General features: G+C 37.1%; 3 protein-coding genes across 5 annotated transcripts; 2 read left to right on the top strand and 1 right to left on the bottom strand.

Annotated features, from left to right (window-relative positions):
- Window positions 1-1,117: 1,117 nt before the first annotated feature.
- On the bottom strand, window positions 1,118-18,030 carry LOC115633675 (protein argonaute-2). 3 transcript variants are annotated; one of them, XM_030531125.1, is made up of 7 exons: window positions 17,265-18,030; window positions 12,896-13,085; window positions 9,469-9,543; window positions 8,226-9,011; window positions 7,626-7,848; window positions 5,956-7,563; window positions 1,118-5,450 (listed from the first exon to the last, which is right to left on the bottom strand). In XM_030531125.1, the coding sequence occupies exons 2-7, from the start codon at window positions 13,017-13,019 to the stop codon at window positions 5,312-5,314; spliced, it is 2,955 nt and encodes a 984-aa protein (XP_030386985.1). In that variant the 5' UTR covers window positions 13,020-13,085; window positions 17,265-18,030; the 3' UTR covers window positions 1,118-5,311. The 3 variants fall into 3 exon arrangements, with proteins under 3 accessions (XP_030386985.1, XP_030386986.1, XP_030386988.1); XM_030531126.1 differs by lacking the exon at window positions 9,469-9,543 and having other exon boundaries at window positions 17,265-18,028; XM_030531128.1 differs by lacking the exons at window positions 12,896-13,085; window positions 17,265-18,030 and adding an exon at window positions 11,192-12,125.
- LOC115633677 (39S ribosomal protein L53, mitochondrial) lies at window positions 12,368-13,568 on the top strand. Its single transcript, XM_030531131.1, has 3 exons — window positions 12,368-12,570; window positions 13,166-13,293; window positions 13,346-13,568. The coding sequence occupies exons 1-3, from the start codon at window positions 12,425-12,427 to the stop codon at window positions 13,534-13,536; spliced, it is 465 nt and encodes a 154-aa protein (XP_030386991.1). The 5' UTR covers window positions 12,368-12,424; the 3' UTR covers window positions 13,537-13,568.
- On the top strand, window positions 13,553-13,829 carry LOC115633678. Its single transcript, XM_030531132.1, has one exon. The coding sequence runs from the start codon at window positions 13,579-13,581 to the stop codon at window positions 13,759-13,761; it is 183 nt and encodes a 60-aa protein (XP_030386992.1). The 5' UTR covers window positions 13,553-13,578; the 3' UTR covers window positions 13,762-13,829.
- Window positions 18,031-19,319: the final 1,289 nt, after the last annotated feature.

Below are 19,319 nucleotides of genomic sequence, written 5' to 3'. Positions count from 1 at the left end.
AATTTAATACAAGATTTTGGGTGCTTTTTAATAAAATTCACGCACGTTTCAATCTATACATGGATCGCTTATACCACGACGAAAACAATTATTACCCTAGACTCGTTGGTTGATCAGTTGAAACGTTTCCGAAAATTTCTTTCGTTTCACATATCATAGTGTAGCAATAGTATTCGTCTAAGTGGAATAAATGAATTAGCGCTTTGGAAATAGAAACGCTCATAGTATTCTGATGGAAAAGTGGGTCGCAATAAATGAAATACGTTTATTGGTTTGTTAAATATTTTATTGAACAGAAAATAGGTGTCTGCATTGTTCTGTATTTATTTTTAAATTCCAATGTATAAATTAATTGTCAATACTAATTAAAATTTTAAAATAACGAATGTTATAAAATGTGAATTCGTTCACACACACATATTCACTTGCAAGTCAAAATTTTGTATAAAACATATGCGTATTGGATTTTTACTATAAACTTAATTGCATTGTTTTGTATTTGTATTTTTGTTTAAGCGCCTTAAGAATTAAAACAGTTGTAATTGTCATCGAAATTATGTTAATTGTTTTACATTTTTTGGTATAACCTGTGCCCGTGTAAAACGAATTGGAAGGATATCAATTGTACAGACAGGATAGGCCCAAATCTAGATACACTACTGTTGAACGCTATCGTTAATGCTGAATTCGTCTTAGCTAGTCGTTCCAGTTATCGGACAGATTCAGAATCAGACAGATGGGAAGTAGGCTTTAGGAAAACTAGAAGTGGTGATAGCCAGAAGGTTTTAACCGTTAGAAGTGCGTAAACATTTTGTCATTTGTCTTTTCATCACCGCATTTGAATGTGGACACAGGAAATTATTTTCCTAGTCGAGCACTCACGACCCTAGAATTCTTAATTGATGATTTACTTGTTTTGTTTTTATTTGTTGTGTGGAAAAATGTTTACGTCGTATTTTAAGTCACATTTAGAACTTGTTTGATTTGTATTTTTTTTAAATATGTTTTACTAATAACATTTAAAAAGATCACCAAAGTTACAGATTTCCCATATTTACGTTGCTTACGTTTCTCTTTTGTTTTTTTTTTTAATATTATTCATAAGTATATTCTTAAATAATGTAAAATATTACTTTTATTGAATAATTACCCGGCATTTTGGTTTAAAGTAAAGGTTCGTCACCATATTTAATATTCGTACACATACAAGTTTTAAGCTTTCCATATTGTTATGATACCTTTGATTTACATTCAAGATTTTTTCTAGTCAAATTTCAGCTAAGGATTTCATCTTTTTCCCATTTGTTGTTGTGTTTTGTTTTTGTTTCTCTGTTTTGTTAAGGAGCACTAACTGGAGCAAAAGTGGACCTGGTGGAGTGAAGTGGACTGTCTTTACATACACACATAAGTATGTGGCTGATCACCACGCATTTCTTGGGAGGGCTCTCTGTGGGGACTAATTGGAAGAGTAAAGTACATAAATACACACACATAAGTAACGTATATAATTGCTTGGAGAGTTAGTCCGCGTCATGTTCGTGGATAATTTTTGTTTAATTGTGTCATAAATTGATTTTATTTCCTTTAGGAAGAGTTGTGCAATGCTGTTTATGTAGCTTCTATGAATTCTGCATATATATATAAAGTATTTTTATATATGTATAAGTATATACGAAAGTTAATCATAGACATCTATAAGTTTACTTAAGACTACTCATTTTTGTTGTTTGTTAAATTTAGTATATTATTGAGTTTCAGTAAACATGTTGATCTTTGTTAATTTGTTTTTCAAAGTTTAAAGCTCAATTTAGTATATGTTTTGACAGATAAAAGGAGAAGTGCTGCTTGAGTTGTATACACTAGACATCGATATCTTTTGTATGGGAATTAGGACAGAAGAAGCTGTACTCTTTGTAAATCACTCCTAAAGAGCTCTTTAGTGATAGAAAAATCACGGTGGGGCTCCCCATTCAATTCAAATTCAATACAAGTCAGGAGTATTCACTGTAAGTTATTTTTTAAAATTTTATGTGCTGTTTGGACTCTCAATATTCCAATCTGATTGAATTATTCGGAAGGAGTGAATTGGTGGAGTGAATGGTTTCATGTCCGAATGATCTGATTATGGGATGTAAACTTTGTGAGAAATGGCACCAGTTGTTAACTGTTGCTTTGAGAATAGTTTAAAAAGTCATACCCTCATTGATGGGATAGTTGAGGAGTTGGAGACTCGTACAGCAGCTTCTTCTCATGCACGACCCACTAATCTGTCAATAGTTTAGCTGCACGACAATGAAGAAACCATTTCAAATTGTGTGTTTACCTTTGGAAATAGACATAAGTATGTACATATATATGGTACATCATACACATGTACTATAGTTGGATATACTCGTGTACATGTACAAACTTTTATTTTGCTTTGTCAGTTTTATATAATGCTATATATGTATGTATATATATAAAGACGATAATTGTTGTTTTTTCTCTCTTCAATCTTAATCACAAGTTCTAAGTATTATTATTTATTGTTTATGTATTTTTAACTGCTGCTGGTTGCTTGTTTGATTTTGTTATTGGCTTTATTAATGTATTGTATTTCCTTATTTTCATTTTGTTTTGCGAGTGGTTAAAGCTTTATACTTCTTGTCCTTTTTGTTTTTTAAATTTAAATTTACGAGATGCATTAATTGTCGACACATTTAAGCTTAAATTAAAAACAAATGGTGTTCTTGCTGGTGTTGTTTGAAAAATGTTTTCCTATTACCATTAGGCTGCTGCTGCAGCTGTGGTCTAGCGCTTAAATATTTGCATTTTGTTATTACATGCTAGCTTATAAAGAATACGAGAATACGACGTGTGTCTGGCTCTGCAGTTGGCCACAGCTGAGACATATTGCCGTCTAATGGTTTCCTTCTTAAAAACAAATTTTAATGCTTTTGCCTTTCGTATTTGTTTTTGTTTCTGTTATTGCATTGTTTCGTTTACATCTCAACTGATGACAATTTAATCTTATAAACTAAAATTGGCTTTCTGTTTGTGTTGTTTTGCATATTTATGTATGCATTTACATATATGCTAATGCTTGACATGTTTTGTATTGTTTCGTTTGTATTGTTAATTTAAGTAAATATTTAAGAAATAAATGTTAAATTTTATTTTGTAATCCCTTGTGTTGAAACGTTAATTTACAAAAAAGTTTCGACTAAATTATGTGTTTTATCAACAAAATACAAATACACGCTGTTGCTAATAAACATTTTCTGCTTTCCTGCTTGGCTAATTTCTCTCGTTTTTTTCCCCTTGTCGCTTGGCATCGTTTATAAACTAATTGTTTAATTGTGTTGTGTAAATCAAATATTTACGAGTAATAATAATGCACACTCAATTTTGCAAAGATGGTCAACTTAAGATTAACAGATATTTGTTGCATTTCGTATGATGGTTACGGCTGCCTTTTTATTTCAGTTGCTATCGTTTAGCGGGTAGCTGCAGAGAGTTATTTAGAAACAAATGGCGCTGATACCGCGCAACGCTTAAATAACAAATGAGCATAATGTTAACTTGAACTGTGTCCATCTTGATATAATTCGATATATAGTAATTATTTGTGTAATATTATTCTCCATTTGTTGTTTTATGCTTTAAGTTTGAAAATAAAACTAAAACTATCTATACTTTTGTACAAAATTCCAAAAAGTATTTACTGAAATTGAATTTGTGTGTGTTGAATGAAAAAAATGTATGTATATATATATAATAGTATTCTAGTTTTTACCCGTACACCATGTTAGCAATTTCTACAAATAATAAAACATCAGATTAAAATAAACTTAGGTTAATATGGTGCGAAGAGACACTCTCCAGGCGAATTTGTTTTAAAAAATGTGTATAATTAAAGTATAATAGTTGAAAAGGGCGTGGGAAAATATACAATTTAAAAAATAATAAATAGCCAAAAATTTGTATACAAATATGCAACATTGAGTGATATGCCATAAAACGTTTTGTTGGTGTCGTTTCTCGTTTTACAAATATGCGTGTGTCTTTGTTAAATTTATAAATAATAATGCTTTTTTTAATTTGTTGTTGTTAGCATTTCAGTTAGGTAACTAAATTAAATATATTATATGGTTAGGAGTCAGCATGGAAAATTGCGTGATATTTGCACTTTGAAAAATTAAGTATGTATTTGTATAAATTAATAAAAGTATTTTTGTCACTGTCACCATTCTAAATACAAAGTATATTGATATCGCTTTGCTTACATAAACAAAAGACGAATTGAAATCGGCCTTTTGCGTTAATCATTTCAACGCAGTTGCCTCTGTCAATCATTATTTGTTTATGATGTTTACTTTTCGTGTTGTTTGTTTTTGGTAAAGCCCAACTTAATAACTATTAAATGTATTTTATTCCTTTGACAATATGCACGTGCTATTGAAGTAAATTTAATTGCTAATTATTATTACAATTTTCAATGTTTTATCGAGTTGTTTGTTTGCTTGTTTAACGCTTGGTTTGGTGGTTGTCTTCGTTCACAGTACAGAGAATTCAAGTTCTTTTGAAATGTGTCTGCGTGTTGATGTTGTTGTTGGGTTTGTTGTTTATTTGAATGTTTGTGAATTTGTGTCTATGTGGTTGTGTATGTTGGTGCTTGTTTGTAAATCAGCAACTGCTTTCACTTTTCGAAGTATGCTCTAAAAAAAACCTTTGGTTCTATGCAATTTCTCAGTTATTTCTCTTCTCAACGTATTGTGCAAAAATATATTTCATATATTATGCATAACTCTAAATGTACAATTACTGGACATTCGTTCTACTTGACAATAAGGTGTGTTTTGTTTTCTCGTGTATTTGCTTTTAGTTGCTCTGTTTAGTATTTTTCTGATGTTTTTGCATTTTGTTCCCATTGTTTTTGTTTGCTATGCTTTTTTGAGAATTTTCACATTTGTTTAACATATTCCTTTGATATTAGTTTGGTTTCCCCCTAAATTGCGCAAACTTGTGCTGACATTCGATTACTCTTGTATTTCTTCCGAGTTTCTGCCTGTTGGTTTGTTTGTTGTGAAGTATCTAAAAACTAATATTGTTTTGTGGTGTTCGTGTTCTTTTGAAAAATCTAAAAACTCATTTATAAATCAAAAAACTATACGACTTACTGGCTAATTAATAGTTATAAATATGCTTGGCTTCAAACGCATTATTCGAATGCAATCAATGTCCGAAATGTGAGGCTGCAACTTTTCTCGTTTCTTTTGTATTTGGCTGTTTCGTTTTTCTGTTGTTTGGAGCAGGTGGTGTATACTTTTTAGGCAAAGTACATGACCTTCTTGGTATCCGCATGCACGGTAATAGCACGGGCCATAGCCCCCGGCGTGCGGTCCTCTGAGCAGCCGCTCTGGTGCGATCCCTCACCGGAATCGTGCTCCTTCTCCACCAGATGATATCTGCAATAGAATAATTCGGAATTAACACCAAAATCAAACTTCACTCTTTCCTCATATGTTCTAACCTACATATAATCTATTCCAAGTACTATTTTTTCAAATATACAAATGAATGGCAGAATAATCCGCGTGCTTAAGATTGTTATGTGTTCGGTCTTCAATTCCTAATATTTGTTTTCTAGCAATTTCCTTAAATTTTATTGTCGTATAAAAGTGATATCGAAAGTCTTTAAAATGAGTCAGACCTCCCTGCTTTCTTCTGGTTTTTTAAAGTTTGTATTTATATATAATTTCTCATGCAGCAAATACTAGCGAACATTGTTCCATAATGGTTCCCTTATTTTCAAATTCATTTTGTTTCCCAGTTCAAATCTCAATGGATTTTTGAATAAGGATCGTTGTTATAACTTGATTCCCTTACTTACAAATTTTTCACTTCAAACCTCAATCGAGGTTATAATATGTAGGTTATGAATATAATCACTAAGCAAGATTTGCCACTTACCTGGCACGGAATGCCACCAAGTGCGCATAGTAAGCTGGTGCTGGTATGCTCACGGAACGGGTGCAGCGGACGTAAGTGTGGCACAGCTGATAGGTCAGGCATTGAAGCTCATCGGAATCGAAGTGGTTGTCATCCCACAAAACATGGTAATGTGAGGGCCGGCTAGTGCCTTGAATGCCCTGATGGCTACACAAGTAAAAGTCGAATTCCGTGGGATGTGTTATGCCAACATCAACTGTGGTGCCTGCTGGTATGTTGCCCGACTTGCCGCTTTGCTCCTTCTTTTCAGCGCAGAAGAGACGTGTGTGATGACGTTTTTGCACCACAATGAATGTGATGCCTGGCCGATACTCTGGCTCCAGTTTGATGCAAGCCTCACGTATGGCTGTCAGCTCATGCTGGAGCACATGCGGAAACTGGCCCTCGGAGACGCCATCGCGATAGAGTATAATGCGATGTGGCTTGTAGCCACCGGTGGATTTGTAAAACATTATGAGTAGCTCACGCACCATGCTGCTCAGCTCCTGGATGATTTCCTGGCGATGTTGCTGAACGCGCACAGTGGCAGCATAACGCGAGGGATGCGCATCCATCGAGCCTACAACAGCGGCGATTGATGGCTTCTTATTATCGCCTGCAGGAGGATGCGTAACATCGGCGCCCAAGAAGATAACTGGTTCGTTAAAGACCTTAGGTCGAATGGAGGGAACGAGTATAGAGTTGATGCCGCCGAGCTTCACGTTGATCTTCAGGCACAAATTGGATAGAGTTTGCGGCGACGTCTTGTTTACATTCTTGGCTTGCACACATTGGGTAGCCATGCCCAGGACAGTGTCGCCCACTCGTTTTACTTCCGCATAGACAGGGGTCTTTCCCGGCAGCACCACCACAACGAGCTGCAATCCCGGGAATGTTATCTTCAGATAACGAAACATGGGCTCCACCTGATCCGGTCCAGTGGCGTATTTGCAGAAGCAGGGCTGTCCAATTATTGGCATGCCCGCATCATTTGAGATCTTTTGCAGCTGTTGCGTAAAATTTCGCAACGCATCTTCGCGCACTGTGCGCTGTGGAGCAAAACAAGCAATGGCCCATATGCGTATCTCGACCCCGGTGAAAAACTGTTTGCCGCGCATATCCCAAACGCCCTGATTGGGCGACGCAAGACTCACTTTGTTCTGTGGTGGGAACAGCTGTTGACCCGTGATGCTAGACACACGACCTCCATACTGCAGTTTTGGTGGTGGCAACACACGACCGCGCACCTCCATCATGGAGTTTGATATGGTCAGACCAAACTCCTGCACATATGAGTCGTTGTTGAAGTCAGCGCGCTTCACCAAATTATTAATCTCGCGCTCCCTATCTGGAGCCGAGCGTGCCGTGGCCTTGATCATGGTCGAGGTTTGCATGTCCGTCAACTTTTTGATGCAGCGTTGACCGGCGACAATATTGCAAACCTCCAACGGCAGATAGGTGTGCTTGTGTTCTTGGCCCACCTGCAGGCAGGGCAGGTGAGGATAACGCAGCTTCATGCGATATTTATCCAGGAAGTACTTGGCCACAGTGCACTCGACAGTCTGACCGTTTTCCAGCTGCAGTGGAAAGCTACACAGATTGAAAAGTAGAGTAGTTATGAGATGAAATAGTCCACGCCCTCGCATACTTACGATTGCATTTGAGCTGGACGTCGTGTCACGTTGCACACACGGTACTTGCGACGCATCTGTCCGCAATGTGTGATCTCTATCTTCAGACCTTTAATTTCCTTGGTGAACTTGACGCGCTGCGAGTCTGTCAATGGCTTGCGCTGCTCATTAATGTCGCGTATGTCCAGCACCTCGCACATGAAGTCAATTACGGGCTGCGCCTTGTAGAATGCCGTTGCAGAAACTAATAGAGAACACAACAATTATTTAATTATATTTTTATTGAAACGTAAATTCCCCTATCGAAATAGCTAATAGCAATGCGAAATCTGATGCTGTGTAATGTTTCAAACATAAACTAAACAACCTAATTTTAAAAATGCTAATGCATTATTTAATTCAATGTTTTGAAGCGTTGTTTACCATTTAAAGATGTTTTCAAAATGGATGTTCAAATTAGCAATGAATTGCAATTACCTATTGGTTTCGATAAAAGGTTAATTTCATTTTTTTTAAATATATTCTAAATTAGAATTTCTAATACTTTTTTCCTAGTTGGCTACGTAATACATATTAAAAATATCGGTTTAAAACATAATCTTATCTCTGTTCGATACGCACCATCAATGTTGAGCATCATTTTCCACTGCGAAGGACGCACGCTCTGATGGAAACCAAACCAAACTTCACGACCACCGCCCAGTGGATGGTAGTAGCCATCGGGAGAGCTGAAAAAACTGCGTCCAACTGGCGTATACGTCATGCTGGGCAAATGCCGCATAACAACGTCCAGAGCCAAGATGGCATCATAAGGGATCTGTCGCGTGCGCCCCTCGAGTGCCTCCTCTAGATTGAAGAGTGACACCTGCGCCTGCCATTTAATTGTCACCCGAAAGATGCGATCCTTTCCTTCACCGGGAAGTGTCACCTCCAGCTCCAGACGTTCATTACCAATGGGCAGTGGATCGCGCGTGTACAAATTATTCCGCCCATCGAACACAGGCTTTAACACGCCAAAGATTTTGCTGTACGCATGTACCATAGTTTCAATGATCTCGCGATTCACCTTGCGCGGACACTTGTCCGGCTGTATATTGATGTCATAGTGATGCACGTAGCCGCGGGGCATGGTCACCTGGAAATGATTGGCACGCAGCACAATTGGACGGCCCTCTCTACCGAGATTGGGTCGGCGTGGACACGTGAAGACGGGCATGTCCGGTTGAGCAGCGGGCGCTGCGGTGGCAATGGCGGCAGTAACGCTGCCCGTTGAGCTCAGAGCGGAGGCGACTTGCGCGGCGGCGGCCGCTGCAGCGCCACCAACCGTGGCACCACCGGCAGCCACATTTTGCGCACTCGGACTGGTGACAGCGGTGGGATTGACTGATGAGCCTGGTGCTGGCGGTGCTGCAAAAAGCAAGGAACATTAATCGTGATCCTTCTAAGCAGCGTTTCCCAAAATTTAACGTCTAAACAATTTAAGAAAAAGCTACAGTTAACGAAACATGCAAACAAGTATTTTGACTTCTAAACAATAAATGCTAAAATACACTGTTTAGCGTTTTGTGTAGAGTAGTAGTGTACTGGTGTTAAGTTTAAAATTCTTTTTGTTATTTCAAGTGCACTTTGCATACAAAACAAACAAATTTACATACATATACGAAACAGAAACAATTTTTGTTAGTAAGAAATTTTGCACAATACTATACGAGTAGAAATTAGTGATGTTTTTTTTTTGTTAGTATAAACTTTGAAACTCTTTTTTTTAAACAGTAATTAAAGAGCATAAACAGTTGTTGCTTTTAGAATTTCAATTTTAGTTTTAGTAGTTGGTTTTGTTTGTAATTTTTGGAGAGAAATTTACATGTGAGCGTGTCGAAGCTAGTCTGCGCCTGAGAGGGACTCTGAGGCCGCGTGGGCGAGGGGGTCCACTGTGACTCTATAAAAAGAAAATGTAATCAAAACAAAATTTTCAAAAATAAAACACAAAATAATGTAAAAAAAAAAGAAATGAAATAAAAGAAAATAGCCAATTATTTTTGTTGGTAAAACCAAATATCAATTAAATCAAATCAAAATAAATAAATGAAAAGAAAAGGCGATAAAAATAGAGTGCGATTAATATTTTAGTTACAGTTTGTCAGCATCATTATTATTTATAGATAATATGCTTCCTTATTTTTACAATGAAATGGAACTTTTCTTTCCCTTGCCATTTGATGTCATAACCTGTCCCACACTTGGTGATTTTAAGTGGTGTTTGTGTGAGTGTGTAAGATTAGACATCGTTTAAAGTTTATACATGTGTATGTATGAATGTAACAATGTTAGTCTGACTGAGAATGGTATTGTTATGCCCGACTTAATATGAGTGCCAAATAATATCACGATCGGCAATATGCAAAACTCCCCTATAATAGTTTAATGCGCAAAATAAAAATAAAAAGCAATATGCGTCGCAATACTAAGCATCGCCTTTTGACATTTGCAACGAACAACAACAATGACGACAACCCCCCCAACCTAACTACCATTCAATTACGCAGCCACAAATAAGTGACAACCCTACGACTATGACAACAGAACAGTGTGGCCACTTCAATTATTTTGCCGTCAGTTTTGAACTTTCGAAATGCCGATAAATAGAAATAGTGGTTTTGGAAGAGGTTCTTTTTATAAAGCAAAATAAGAAAAAATGTAATTTTCATTTCACTATATACGTGAGTATAATATTGATTTTAAAATCAAAATTGTAATTAATACAAAAATATGTTCCAAAATTCAACGAATTGGAACAAACTTTACTGACATCAATGAAACGGAAGAGTTTGAGAAGTTAAGACAACAAATGAAAAAGCACATTTTTCCTTAAACTTTTACATATGTATGTACAAATATTTGATATTAATAAAGATAATCATACAAAGGTTGCCTCAGTTCATAATCTAGCTTTTCCTGAGGCAACACTGCCATACCAGGCTATGTATTTTGCATGCGCCGCAGACCCAACGGTCATTGACCTAATTCTGCAAATGAAAACCAAGCACGTGTCTGCCTTTAGGTCCACTATCTATGTATCTGACTTTGCATGTACGAGTATATTCTTCATACCCCTTCCGCCACCCTCACAACCATATCAACCGTCCCATAACCAAATACCCCCACGAACAACTACGGCTATGCAACATTTGCATTTTTCGACGAAACTGTCGGCTCCGAACTGTTGTCCGTCATTTTACACATTCATTCATTTTCATTACGATGTCGGTGTGAAGTCATTGATGCCTGTAAAATACAGCAGCAACAACAACTGCGCAATGGCAAATTGTATTTGCAAAGTCAGTGTGTGTAGTGTGAGCATGTGTATGTTTAATGGGCTTGCAGTCGCAGACGCAAAAAGCAGAACATCAAATAGTGTACACACACACATACACACGGAGACACACATGTGTTTATTAGTGGGCGTTAGAGGGTCACTTAGGGCAAGGTATTGGTTGATGTAAAGATGTAGTAAATATGTGTGAGCATGTGGCAGTGTAATATTTATTTTTTCTTTATATTTTTAAAAGTATGATCGCGCCACTTACGTTGTCCAACAGGATACATTTTGCACTAGTGATTTTTTTAAAGAAATAAGTAGGTATACAAAGTTGTGTGTATGTATTTGTGTTGTTGTGTTATAAATGTAATTGATTGTTGGTTGGTTTTTGTTTCTCTACTAATTATTAGTTCTTTTTTGTTTTTGTTGTATTTGATTTCAGCCTTTTGCTTATCACACTTTAAAGTAGTATTATTCGTTTGGTTGATTTTTGCATTTGTTGTTATTATTGTTGTACGTAGGTGCGCGTGGGCGTGGTAGGCGTTAAATTTTCTTCTGTTCAATTGGAATTTCACACTCACACGCTTACAAAAACATCTACTTATTTGAGTTGGGGTTGAGTCTCTCTCTGCTTTTTGTTGTAATTGTAATTTGTTATTAATAATATTTTCTATTAATTTATTTATGGAAAAGAACACAAATGTAGGCACAGCTTTCGTTTTATTTATGTATGTATGTAGATATACATATGTATATATTTAATCCGTCGTTGAATTTCTTTTTGTAATACAATTAAGAAAAATTCTCTATTATTTATCTTGCTTGCTGCTCAATTTGCGTGTGTGTGAGCTTGTGCTGCTGGGTGCTCCGCTGGACAAACGACGACGACAACGGCGGTGGCTTCTTTCTGCTTCTTCTGTACGTACAGCAAGAAATGCTTTTGTATGCGTTTGGTGGCTGGTACTGGCAGGCAGAGGCAGCAGGCAAGGCAAGGCAGCTTAAATGTGTGCACGAAGTTTTTCAAGACGTCGTTTTTGTGCACTAAAAACGTTTGCGCTGCTCGCTAATATTACAAAACAGTGGGGCGACTATTGAATTTTGTTTTTCGGAACGTTTTGTACACTTTTCACGCCGCGCACTGCATTATATTATGCAAAAATCTTTTCCGTTTTTCACACAGCAAAGTCCGCAGCAAACACACAAATTTTCTTGCGACGTGTGTGAGTGTGACGCATGCTGTACACGCTGACCGCTTATAAATGAGGGCAAAGCACTCTGGGTCTCAGCTGCTCGTGCATGGGAGTGAGACGACAATACATTGCAACGTACAATGCTACCACTTTTTCTGCAGTGTTGCCAATAATTTTCACAAAGTGCGGCCAAATTATGCGTTGATTGTCGATAGCACGATAAGAGCGATATGTCTGCAATCTGGTTGCGGCAAGCCGATATTTGTGTTGTTGAGGAGCAATTTATGTAATTTTTATTAAATATTAACAATATGTCGATACCATTTAGTGGTACTCTGCGGCGCTCAGGCGGTGTTGTTTCAGCTATTGGCAAACAATTGAAGAGCGTTAATTTAAAAGGAGTAAAACGCGTAACCGTACAGTTCGATCCTTTCGCGGAAAATGTTAAGTCCACACGGTAAGTGTGGGTGTGTATACATATGTATGTAGGGGAATGTAGTGGGGGGCTGGTGAACAGGGTTGGAAAAGCGCTTTTCCCGAATTACTTATCGATTATGAAACATGCGCAATGCGTGCCTTGGCAGCAAATAGAAAAAATTTTCTAGCAACAAAAGCACGCAAGGTACGTAAAGTAGTAAAAGATAAAAACTAAAAACCGTTCAGTGCATCGAATTAAAAGATACGAATAACAACTGAAGTAAAACGTACATGTGTATATGTATATATGTAAGTATATGTATGTACATATGTGGATCTACTTGCCAACACTTCTGCACACTTACCATATGCTTTCCCAATGATGCCCACCGAGTTCAGTTGCAATGTAGTGCCCAGATCGGGATATGTCAACGGCAGCGTATGAAGCTGAGCTGGCCCGCCGGGAGCCAGCTCACGCTCCGTTGACATTTTAGTCGGTGTCGGCGTCAGTTTGAAGCGTTCCTGCTATGCCCAGAATGAGTTTTATGGAGACAGCTGAAATGAACAATCAATAATAGAATAAATCAATAAATATTTCACGATCTGCCTATTAATGCATTCTTCTTCTATTGCAGTGAGTTTCTATTCCTGCTCTCAACGCCAAAGGTAACGCAGACGAATCCTAAGTGTGTTGTTAAAACAGATATAGTTTGTGATCGCCAGCCGGCACAGATTAAATTTTCCCTCATCGAATCAGCACAAGGTAGTATAATCTGATCCAATTAAATGCCATTTAATAATTGAGTTTCTTGCAGAGCTGGCCAAGGCCAAAGAGATACGTTTTAGAAGTTCAAATCTGTCTACTCTGGAGCTGCTGCAGCTATACAATAAGCACGTTTCTACGCTAGCCCCACCCGAAGAAATAGCGACCAAGGTACTGACCAAGGCCGAGAAACAGAAAATTGCTGGTGGTGGCGGCGGCAAAAAAGCTCCTAAGAAAAAGTAAATTCCAGGGAGGTTATCTAGTTACGGGCTCAACTGTGGCATCATGGTGAAGAAGCACAAGGGCACATTGGCTGTCATTGAGCAGATCTATCAGGACATACCCGCTTTCTCTGATGTCTTCACGGAGGAGAGTTTCTACACATTCGCCTTTTGTTTTGTTTGCGCCACCGTCTTGGTGGCCTTTATATTATCCCGATTTATAACCATTAAGCCTGTTGAATTTTAAAACATGAGTTGCGTCTGCCAAAGCAAAACATTTGCACTTGCACATTAAAATTTAAGCTTTAAAATGTATAACTTTTCTGTATTGTATTTTTTCACGACTGCTCGAAAGGGCAGCGTTCAACCAGCCAGTGGATGCTAGACGGTCCCGAAACCAGTTTTGGGCAACAGTTCGACTTTTTCGCTTCTCACTAACAAACCGGAAAATCATCTGCTGTTCGCAAAAAATATATGTATTACAAAAATGGGACAGCTTGCAGGCTGGTACTATTATGAAAGCGAAGGGAGAAGGAGCAAACGATGGAGCCAGTCAGTTGGTTGTCAAGTCATGCCAAGACTTATAATTTAGTTAAGTGGTTCCTGGGGAGTTGGAACTGCAAATTCATAATTGCACCTCACTTAGGAGGTCAGGTATTAACAACGTTGCTCGCTCATTAGAAAAGGAGGAGGAAGGAAATATATATATATATATATATGATAATGGTGTGAAAAAACTGAATATGTAAAATTAAATATACTATAAGGTTAGCTGCAGTTTTTATAAATCAGAAATGAGACCAAAGTCGATTTGGCTATTTACATACATATTTCGAATGTGTGTAATTATGGTTTGTACTTGCATTATTTGAGCCCCTATATTCAACGACGTAATATGGAATTCAACAGAGACACGTCAAAAAGGTGGGAAAACATTCTAAACAATATAGAATTTTACACAATGAACAATTCTTGATCGCCATTTTACTCATGCGCCGACAAAGTTTATTTTATTTACTAATAGAAACCGTAAGTCATAGGAAAGCATTTTACGTCGTTTATTTTTTTTTTAAATAATTATTATTTATTATTAAATAAATGTTTTTTAGAGAAACCATGTTATTTTTTAAAACCGTTTTTGTTATCTCTTGCGATGGCCTTTTTCAAAAGTTGCCAAACATTATACTTATATTAAGTTGAGGGAATATCATTTGAAGATTTCTCAAGATATCGATAAATAATTTATAATTATATCGGATAATACATCCGAGAGATATCTAAAGAATCTAATCCGAGATACTGGAGATCTAGCTGTTATAACCATTAATATTGCAAGTTGTAAATCAAATTGGACTCTTATATCATATAACAGTTGATAGGAAGAATATGGTTTCTGTTTTCTCACTCGCCTAGTTGTTATTGAAGAGTTCGAAATATATATAATATAAAATGATTTAGTTGATCAAAAACATATCATGATTAAAACGTTGATCACAAAACTAATAGAAATAAAATCTTTGTTTACTTTGAACACCTTTTTTACAAACAATTTGTTAATTCGAATATCAAGTTGAGAAATGCATAGATGTTTTGTCTACTTCAACAGGATAACAAAAAGACAATAGCTTTGGCTGCCAATATTAATTGATCAGATTAACTTGTAAGCTCACCAACAAGGATCTCTGACAGCTTTACAAAGCGCATTTATAATAGCAATAGAATTGCTTATACTTATAAGTCCAAACATTTCATGAATGTAGTTTGCCTTGAGCTCCCCTAAAATTCGATCGTAATTTAAATAAGATGTTTGCACCTATGAAACCCATCTACCAATATGTACATATATATTTTTATATAATTTGTTTATATATATATATGTATATAATATATGTAATATTTATATATAATTTTTTGCTGCTGTTGGTGCACTTAAGGGTTAAACAGGTGTGTGTTGGTAAATAGAGCAAACAAGTGAAAGGAAAGGCAGCCAAAGAGAAATATGAAGAAGTAAACGAAGAAACACAAATTTCACTTTCATCTTTAGATACATTCTTTTTTTTTATGTAGTTTCTTTCCAAATGTGTTGACCTCCACCCTAAAGTTTCGCAGTTGAGTGTGTGTGTGTAAAATGGGTTGCAATGTGTGCGAAGTTACGCAGTCCCCTTCCCGATGATTCGCCCAAATGCCACCCACTACAATGTCTGCAATGCGCGTTCTACGTATGCATAAGCTTTTGAGTCTACATCCACCATTTAAAATGGCGGGCCACTTGTGTGTGTGTGTATCTGTCGTGCAGAGACACAACAAGATACTACAATGTGTGGAGAAAATGCAAATCGATAAAATTTCTGCATATACCCAAAGAAATCAAATTGTCTGGAGCTAGCGCCAAAATGCACATTACTGGTAGATACACACACTTATATATATATATATATATTTATATATGCGCGCGCTCACACATGCACAAACAACAAACTGTTGAAATGCAGTCAGTCTGCAAATTGGTGAAAGCTGCTTTTTGAAGTTGTGCCCTGTTTTTGTTGTTACTGCTGCGCATTTTAACAAGTTATGCGAACGAACAACACCCTGCATTGTAACGATTTTTTAAGTTCGTTTAATTTACGCTCGGAGATATGTCCATACTTTTTTACATACATACTCGTATATATGTACATATGTGTGAATGTATGTGTGCAGGCCATTGTCAAGTTCAATGTCAAGTTGAAAAAGCTCAGCATTATGCTTTATATAAGTTCCTATTGTGTGGGCAGCGTATTGGAAAATTTCAAATTGTTAGGCGGAAAGTTCAACACCAACACATACATACACACACCAACTTACATTTAGCATGAATATGAGATTCGAGGGGGTTTGCATAACAGACTTGGGGAGGTGTGCGAGAAGGTGTCTAGAAAACCGGAGCTGCGAATAATGGTCAGTTTTAACAGCCCCCATATACATACAACATATGTACACATATGTTTGTATAAAACAACCCCATTAGGTGCACATAATTTAAAGTTATCTATACATTTGCAGTTTGAAAAGTGCTTTGGTATTGTCCTTCAATAAGCTTCAATACAAAATTCACCTGTGTGAGTATGTACAATAAGCCTTGGATTGTACAAGGATGTGGATGGGTTCGGTGGGCGGATAACTGAGGGAAATCGCCTGTGTGACCTTTCTACCAAAACATAAACACGGCGTCCACACAATGACATGCACAAACATGCATCATGCGCGCTCATATAGCTATCACGCTCCCACAAACTGTTATGAAGCTCTCTGAAATTCTCATAGCATATGCTCAGGCGCCATCTACTTGCATTTGTGTGTGTTTGTCTGTATGTATGCATGTTTATTTTCCTTCTCCAACTTTTGTATCAGGCAGTGTTTTTTTTTTTGTTAAAATGGCGCGCGCTTTAATGGCGCGTGGGAGTGCAGCTGTTTTGGGAAAATATTGAAAAATGTAGGCAGGAAATTTTTGTATACAGGTGCCAAGCAACCGAGCACCCTTTTATTAACCCTTCTGTATGTGTGCGTGTATATCTGTGTTTGGAAGGTTGCCGGCTAGTTTCAAAATCTTCATCATAACTGCAATTTAGCGGATATATGTACATTGAACGCCCACTTAGGCTCCGAGCTTTTACTGTAGTGGCTTACCGTCGGGCCCTCCCCCATTATCCACCCAACCAAAACCAACAACAAATCAACTACTTTTGATGTGGCTGAGCGTTGTTTGCTCACCTTATCGCACAATTATTTGCAGCTGACTATGCGAGGCGCTTTATGGATTTGCTCCTCCTATCAGCAACAAACTGTGCCTTTTTGTTGTTGCTGCTGCTGTTAATGTTGATACTGTTCTGCTTGGTGTTGAAGTGTCCGTATTTCTTCTTGTTGTTGCTATTTTTTATTGCAAAATAGTCAATGGTACACATTAAGAAAAAATTTGCAGTAATCGTTTGTCGAATGGTTCTTTTTCTTTAATTTTTTTTTTGCTTTGCACTTGGACAACTTTTTTTATTTAGTATAGTAGTACCGTGATTTTATGTGATTTCCGCTATGATTTTTAAATCATTGAAATTATAAAATTTTACACGAGTTCCGTCGTTTTGCTTAAGTTTTTCCCGCAAGTAAAAGCGCAAGCCGCAACGCAATTTCTTTTGCTTCTGCTGCTGCTGCTTCTGCTGATGGTGCTGTTGTTGTTGGTGTTGCCAGATCGTTGCCGGGTATAGCCAATAATTTATGTGCTCGCGCGCAGTGTCTTTCTCGCTCTCACAAAGTCGCAATTTTCGCTCAACGTTCACTTTTTGTCGTGTTTATTTGTTTTTAAAGAACAAATTTTTGCATAAAGTTTGTTTGTTTTTGTTTTTACACAATATTTTTTGCAGCTACTTACGAGTAAGTGTGTGTGCATGTGTGTACAAGTGAGTCAAAGATTGTTCGCTCGTGTGTGTGTGAGTTATTGGTGAGACAACAACTTTGCGAATTTCTCCCTTTCACACACACATACGTATGTATGAAACAACACATCTATTGACCGCTCTCTCTACCGCTACTGCTAATTGTTGAGTTTTTGTTTTTCTGTTTTTTTGGTTCCATTTGTTTTTATTTGGCCTGTCGTCGTTATTTTATACCAACAGAAAAAGCTTTACTATTTATCTCAACAATGCGGCGGGCAGTCATGCATTAAACAAATATACTTACATACTTATATACATACAGACACAGCAGTAAACATCTAGATATCTATGTACGTAGATTCATCTGTGTGTGTATGGACATATGTATGTATGTATGTACATATGAATATAAAAGCACTAGCAACGACAGCAGCAACAATGCAAACTTGCGTCAAAAATTTCAGCTTTTTTTAATGACATTTTCAGCTACCATTAAGGGTATTTGATTATTTTTCACGTAGATACGTTGTCGGGTGGATTGTAATATTTTTTGTTCGATTACACGAAATTTGTGTATTTTTCGCTGGGCGCGCGTTTTGTACACACAACTTGGTGGTATGCTGGCTGTTTGAATCTGAAATTTACTAAATACTTCAAAGCAAGCTGAGCGTCGAGGTTGAGTTTGACGCACAGACGCTGCGCTCTGCTCCAAAAGTTTTTGCAAACCATGCGCGATTCTATGTAGCTGTGTGTATCTGTGTGGAAGAGATTGAAAGATAGGGAGAGAGCGAGACTGAGTGGAAGAGCGCTCATCACAGTGCATTACAAAAGTTTGCCCCAGCTTAGACATTCATATTAGTGTGTGAAAGGGATAGATAGTAAGTAGCATATGCAAAGCGAACCTGTATTTAACCTATTGATGCCAACGTTAAAATATTAGCCATACACTTCAAAAATTCAATTCAATTAAATTAAAACAGAATCCCCTATCTATAAATGTGTATATTTTCAAACAAGTGGATAAGCTAAAGTAGTGTGTCCTAAAGTCATATATTCTGTAAATATTGAAAAAAATTAAGGAAATAGGAATAGTTTGTATGCGCATTGTATGAGACCGTGGGTGCAGTACAGAGTTGGGCCAGAGCAGGCAGAGTTGTTGTTGCTGCAACACCTGAGGGAAAAGATTACTTATCTTCTTTCCTTCCTTTCCCATGGACCTATCATGATGGATCTTGGGATATGGACACATAATGCCTAACTAAAAGTATTTGCCAATTTTGCTTGAATTATGGGAGCTATTAAAAAACTCACTAATTGCGAGGGAGTGGGGGATGGAGGAAATTTTTGAATTACACATGTACTATGAATACGCACCTTGGACTAAAATTTTGTGTCTCTA

This window comes from Scaptodrosophila lebanonensis, unplaced genomic scaffold, assembly GCF_003285725.1.
Source record: "Scaptodrosophila lebanonensis strain 11010-0011.00,11010-0021.00 unplaced genomic scaffold, SlebRS2 tig00000001-arrow-pilon, whole genome shotgun sequence".
NCBI lineage: Eukaryota > Metazoa > Arthropoda > Insecta > Diptera > Drosophilidae > Scaptodrosophila > Scaptodrosophila lebanonensis.
The sequence above is the reverse complement of the archived record's forward strand: the minus strand, read 5'-3'. Positions and strand labels throughout refer to the sequence as shown.

Coding starts and splice junctions, on each gene's coding strand:
- LOC115633678 (XM_030531132.1), top strand. CDS start 13,579: ATGGTGAAGAAGCACAAGGGCACATTGGCTGTCATTGAGCAGATCTAT.
- LOC115633677 (XM_030531131.1), top strand. CDS start 12,425: ATGTCGATACCATTTAGTGGTACTCTGCGGCGCTCAGGCGGTGTTGTT. Junction 12,571..13,165: donor GAAAATGTTAAGTCCACACG/GTAAGTGTGGGT, acceptor CTTCTATTGCAG/TGAGTTTCTATTCCTGCTCT. Junction 13,294..13,345: donor CCTCATCGAATCAGCACAAG/GTAGTATAATCT, acceptor AGTTTCTTGCAG/AGCTGGCCAAGGCCAAAGAG.
- LOC115633675 (XM_030531125.1), bottom strand. CDS start 13,019: ATGTCAACGGAGCGTGAGCTGGCTCCCGGCGGGCCAGCTCAGCTTCAT. Junction 7,564..7,625: donor CGTCCAGCTCAAATGCAATC/GTAAGTATGCGA, acceptor CAATCTGTGTAG/CTTTCCACTGCAGCTGGAAA. Junction 5,451..5,955: donor TTGGTGGCATTCCGTGCCAG/GTAAGTGGCAAA, acceptor ATTCTATTGCAG/ATATCATCTGGTGGAGAAGG.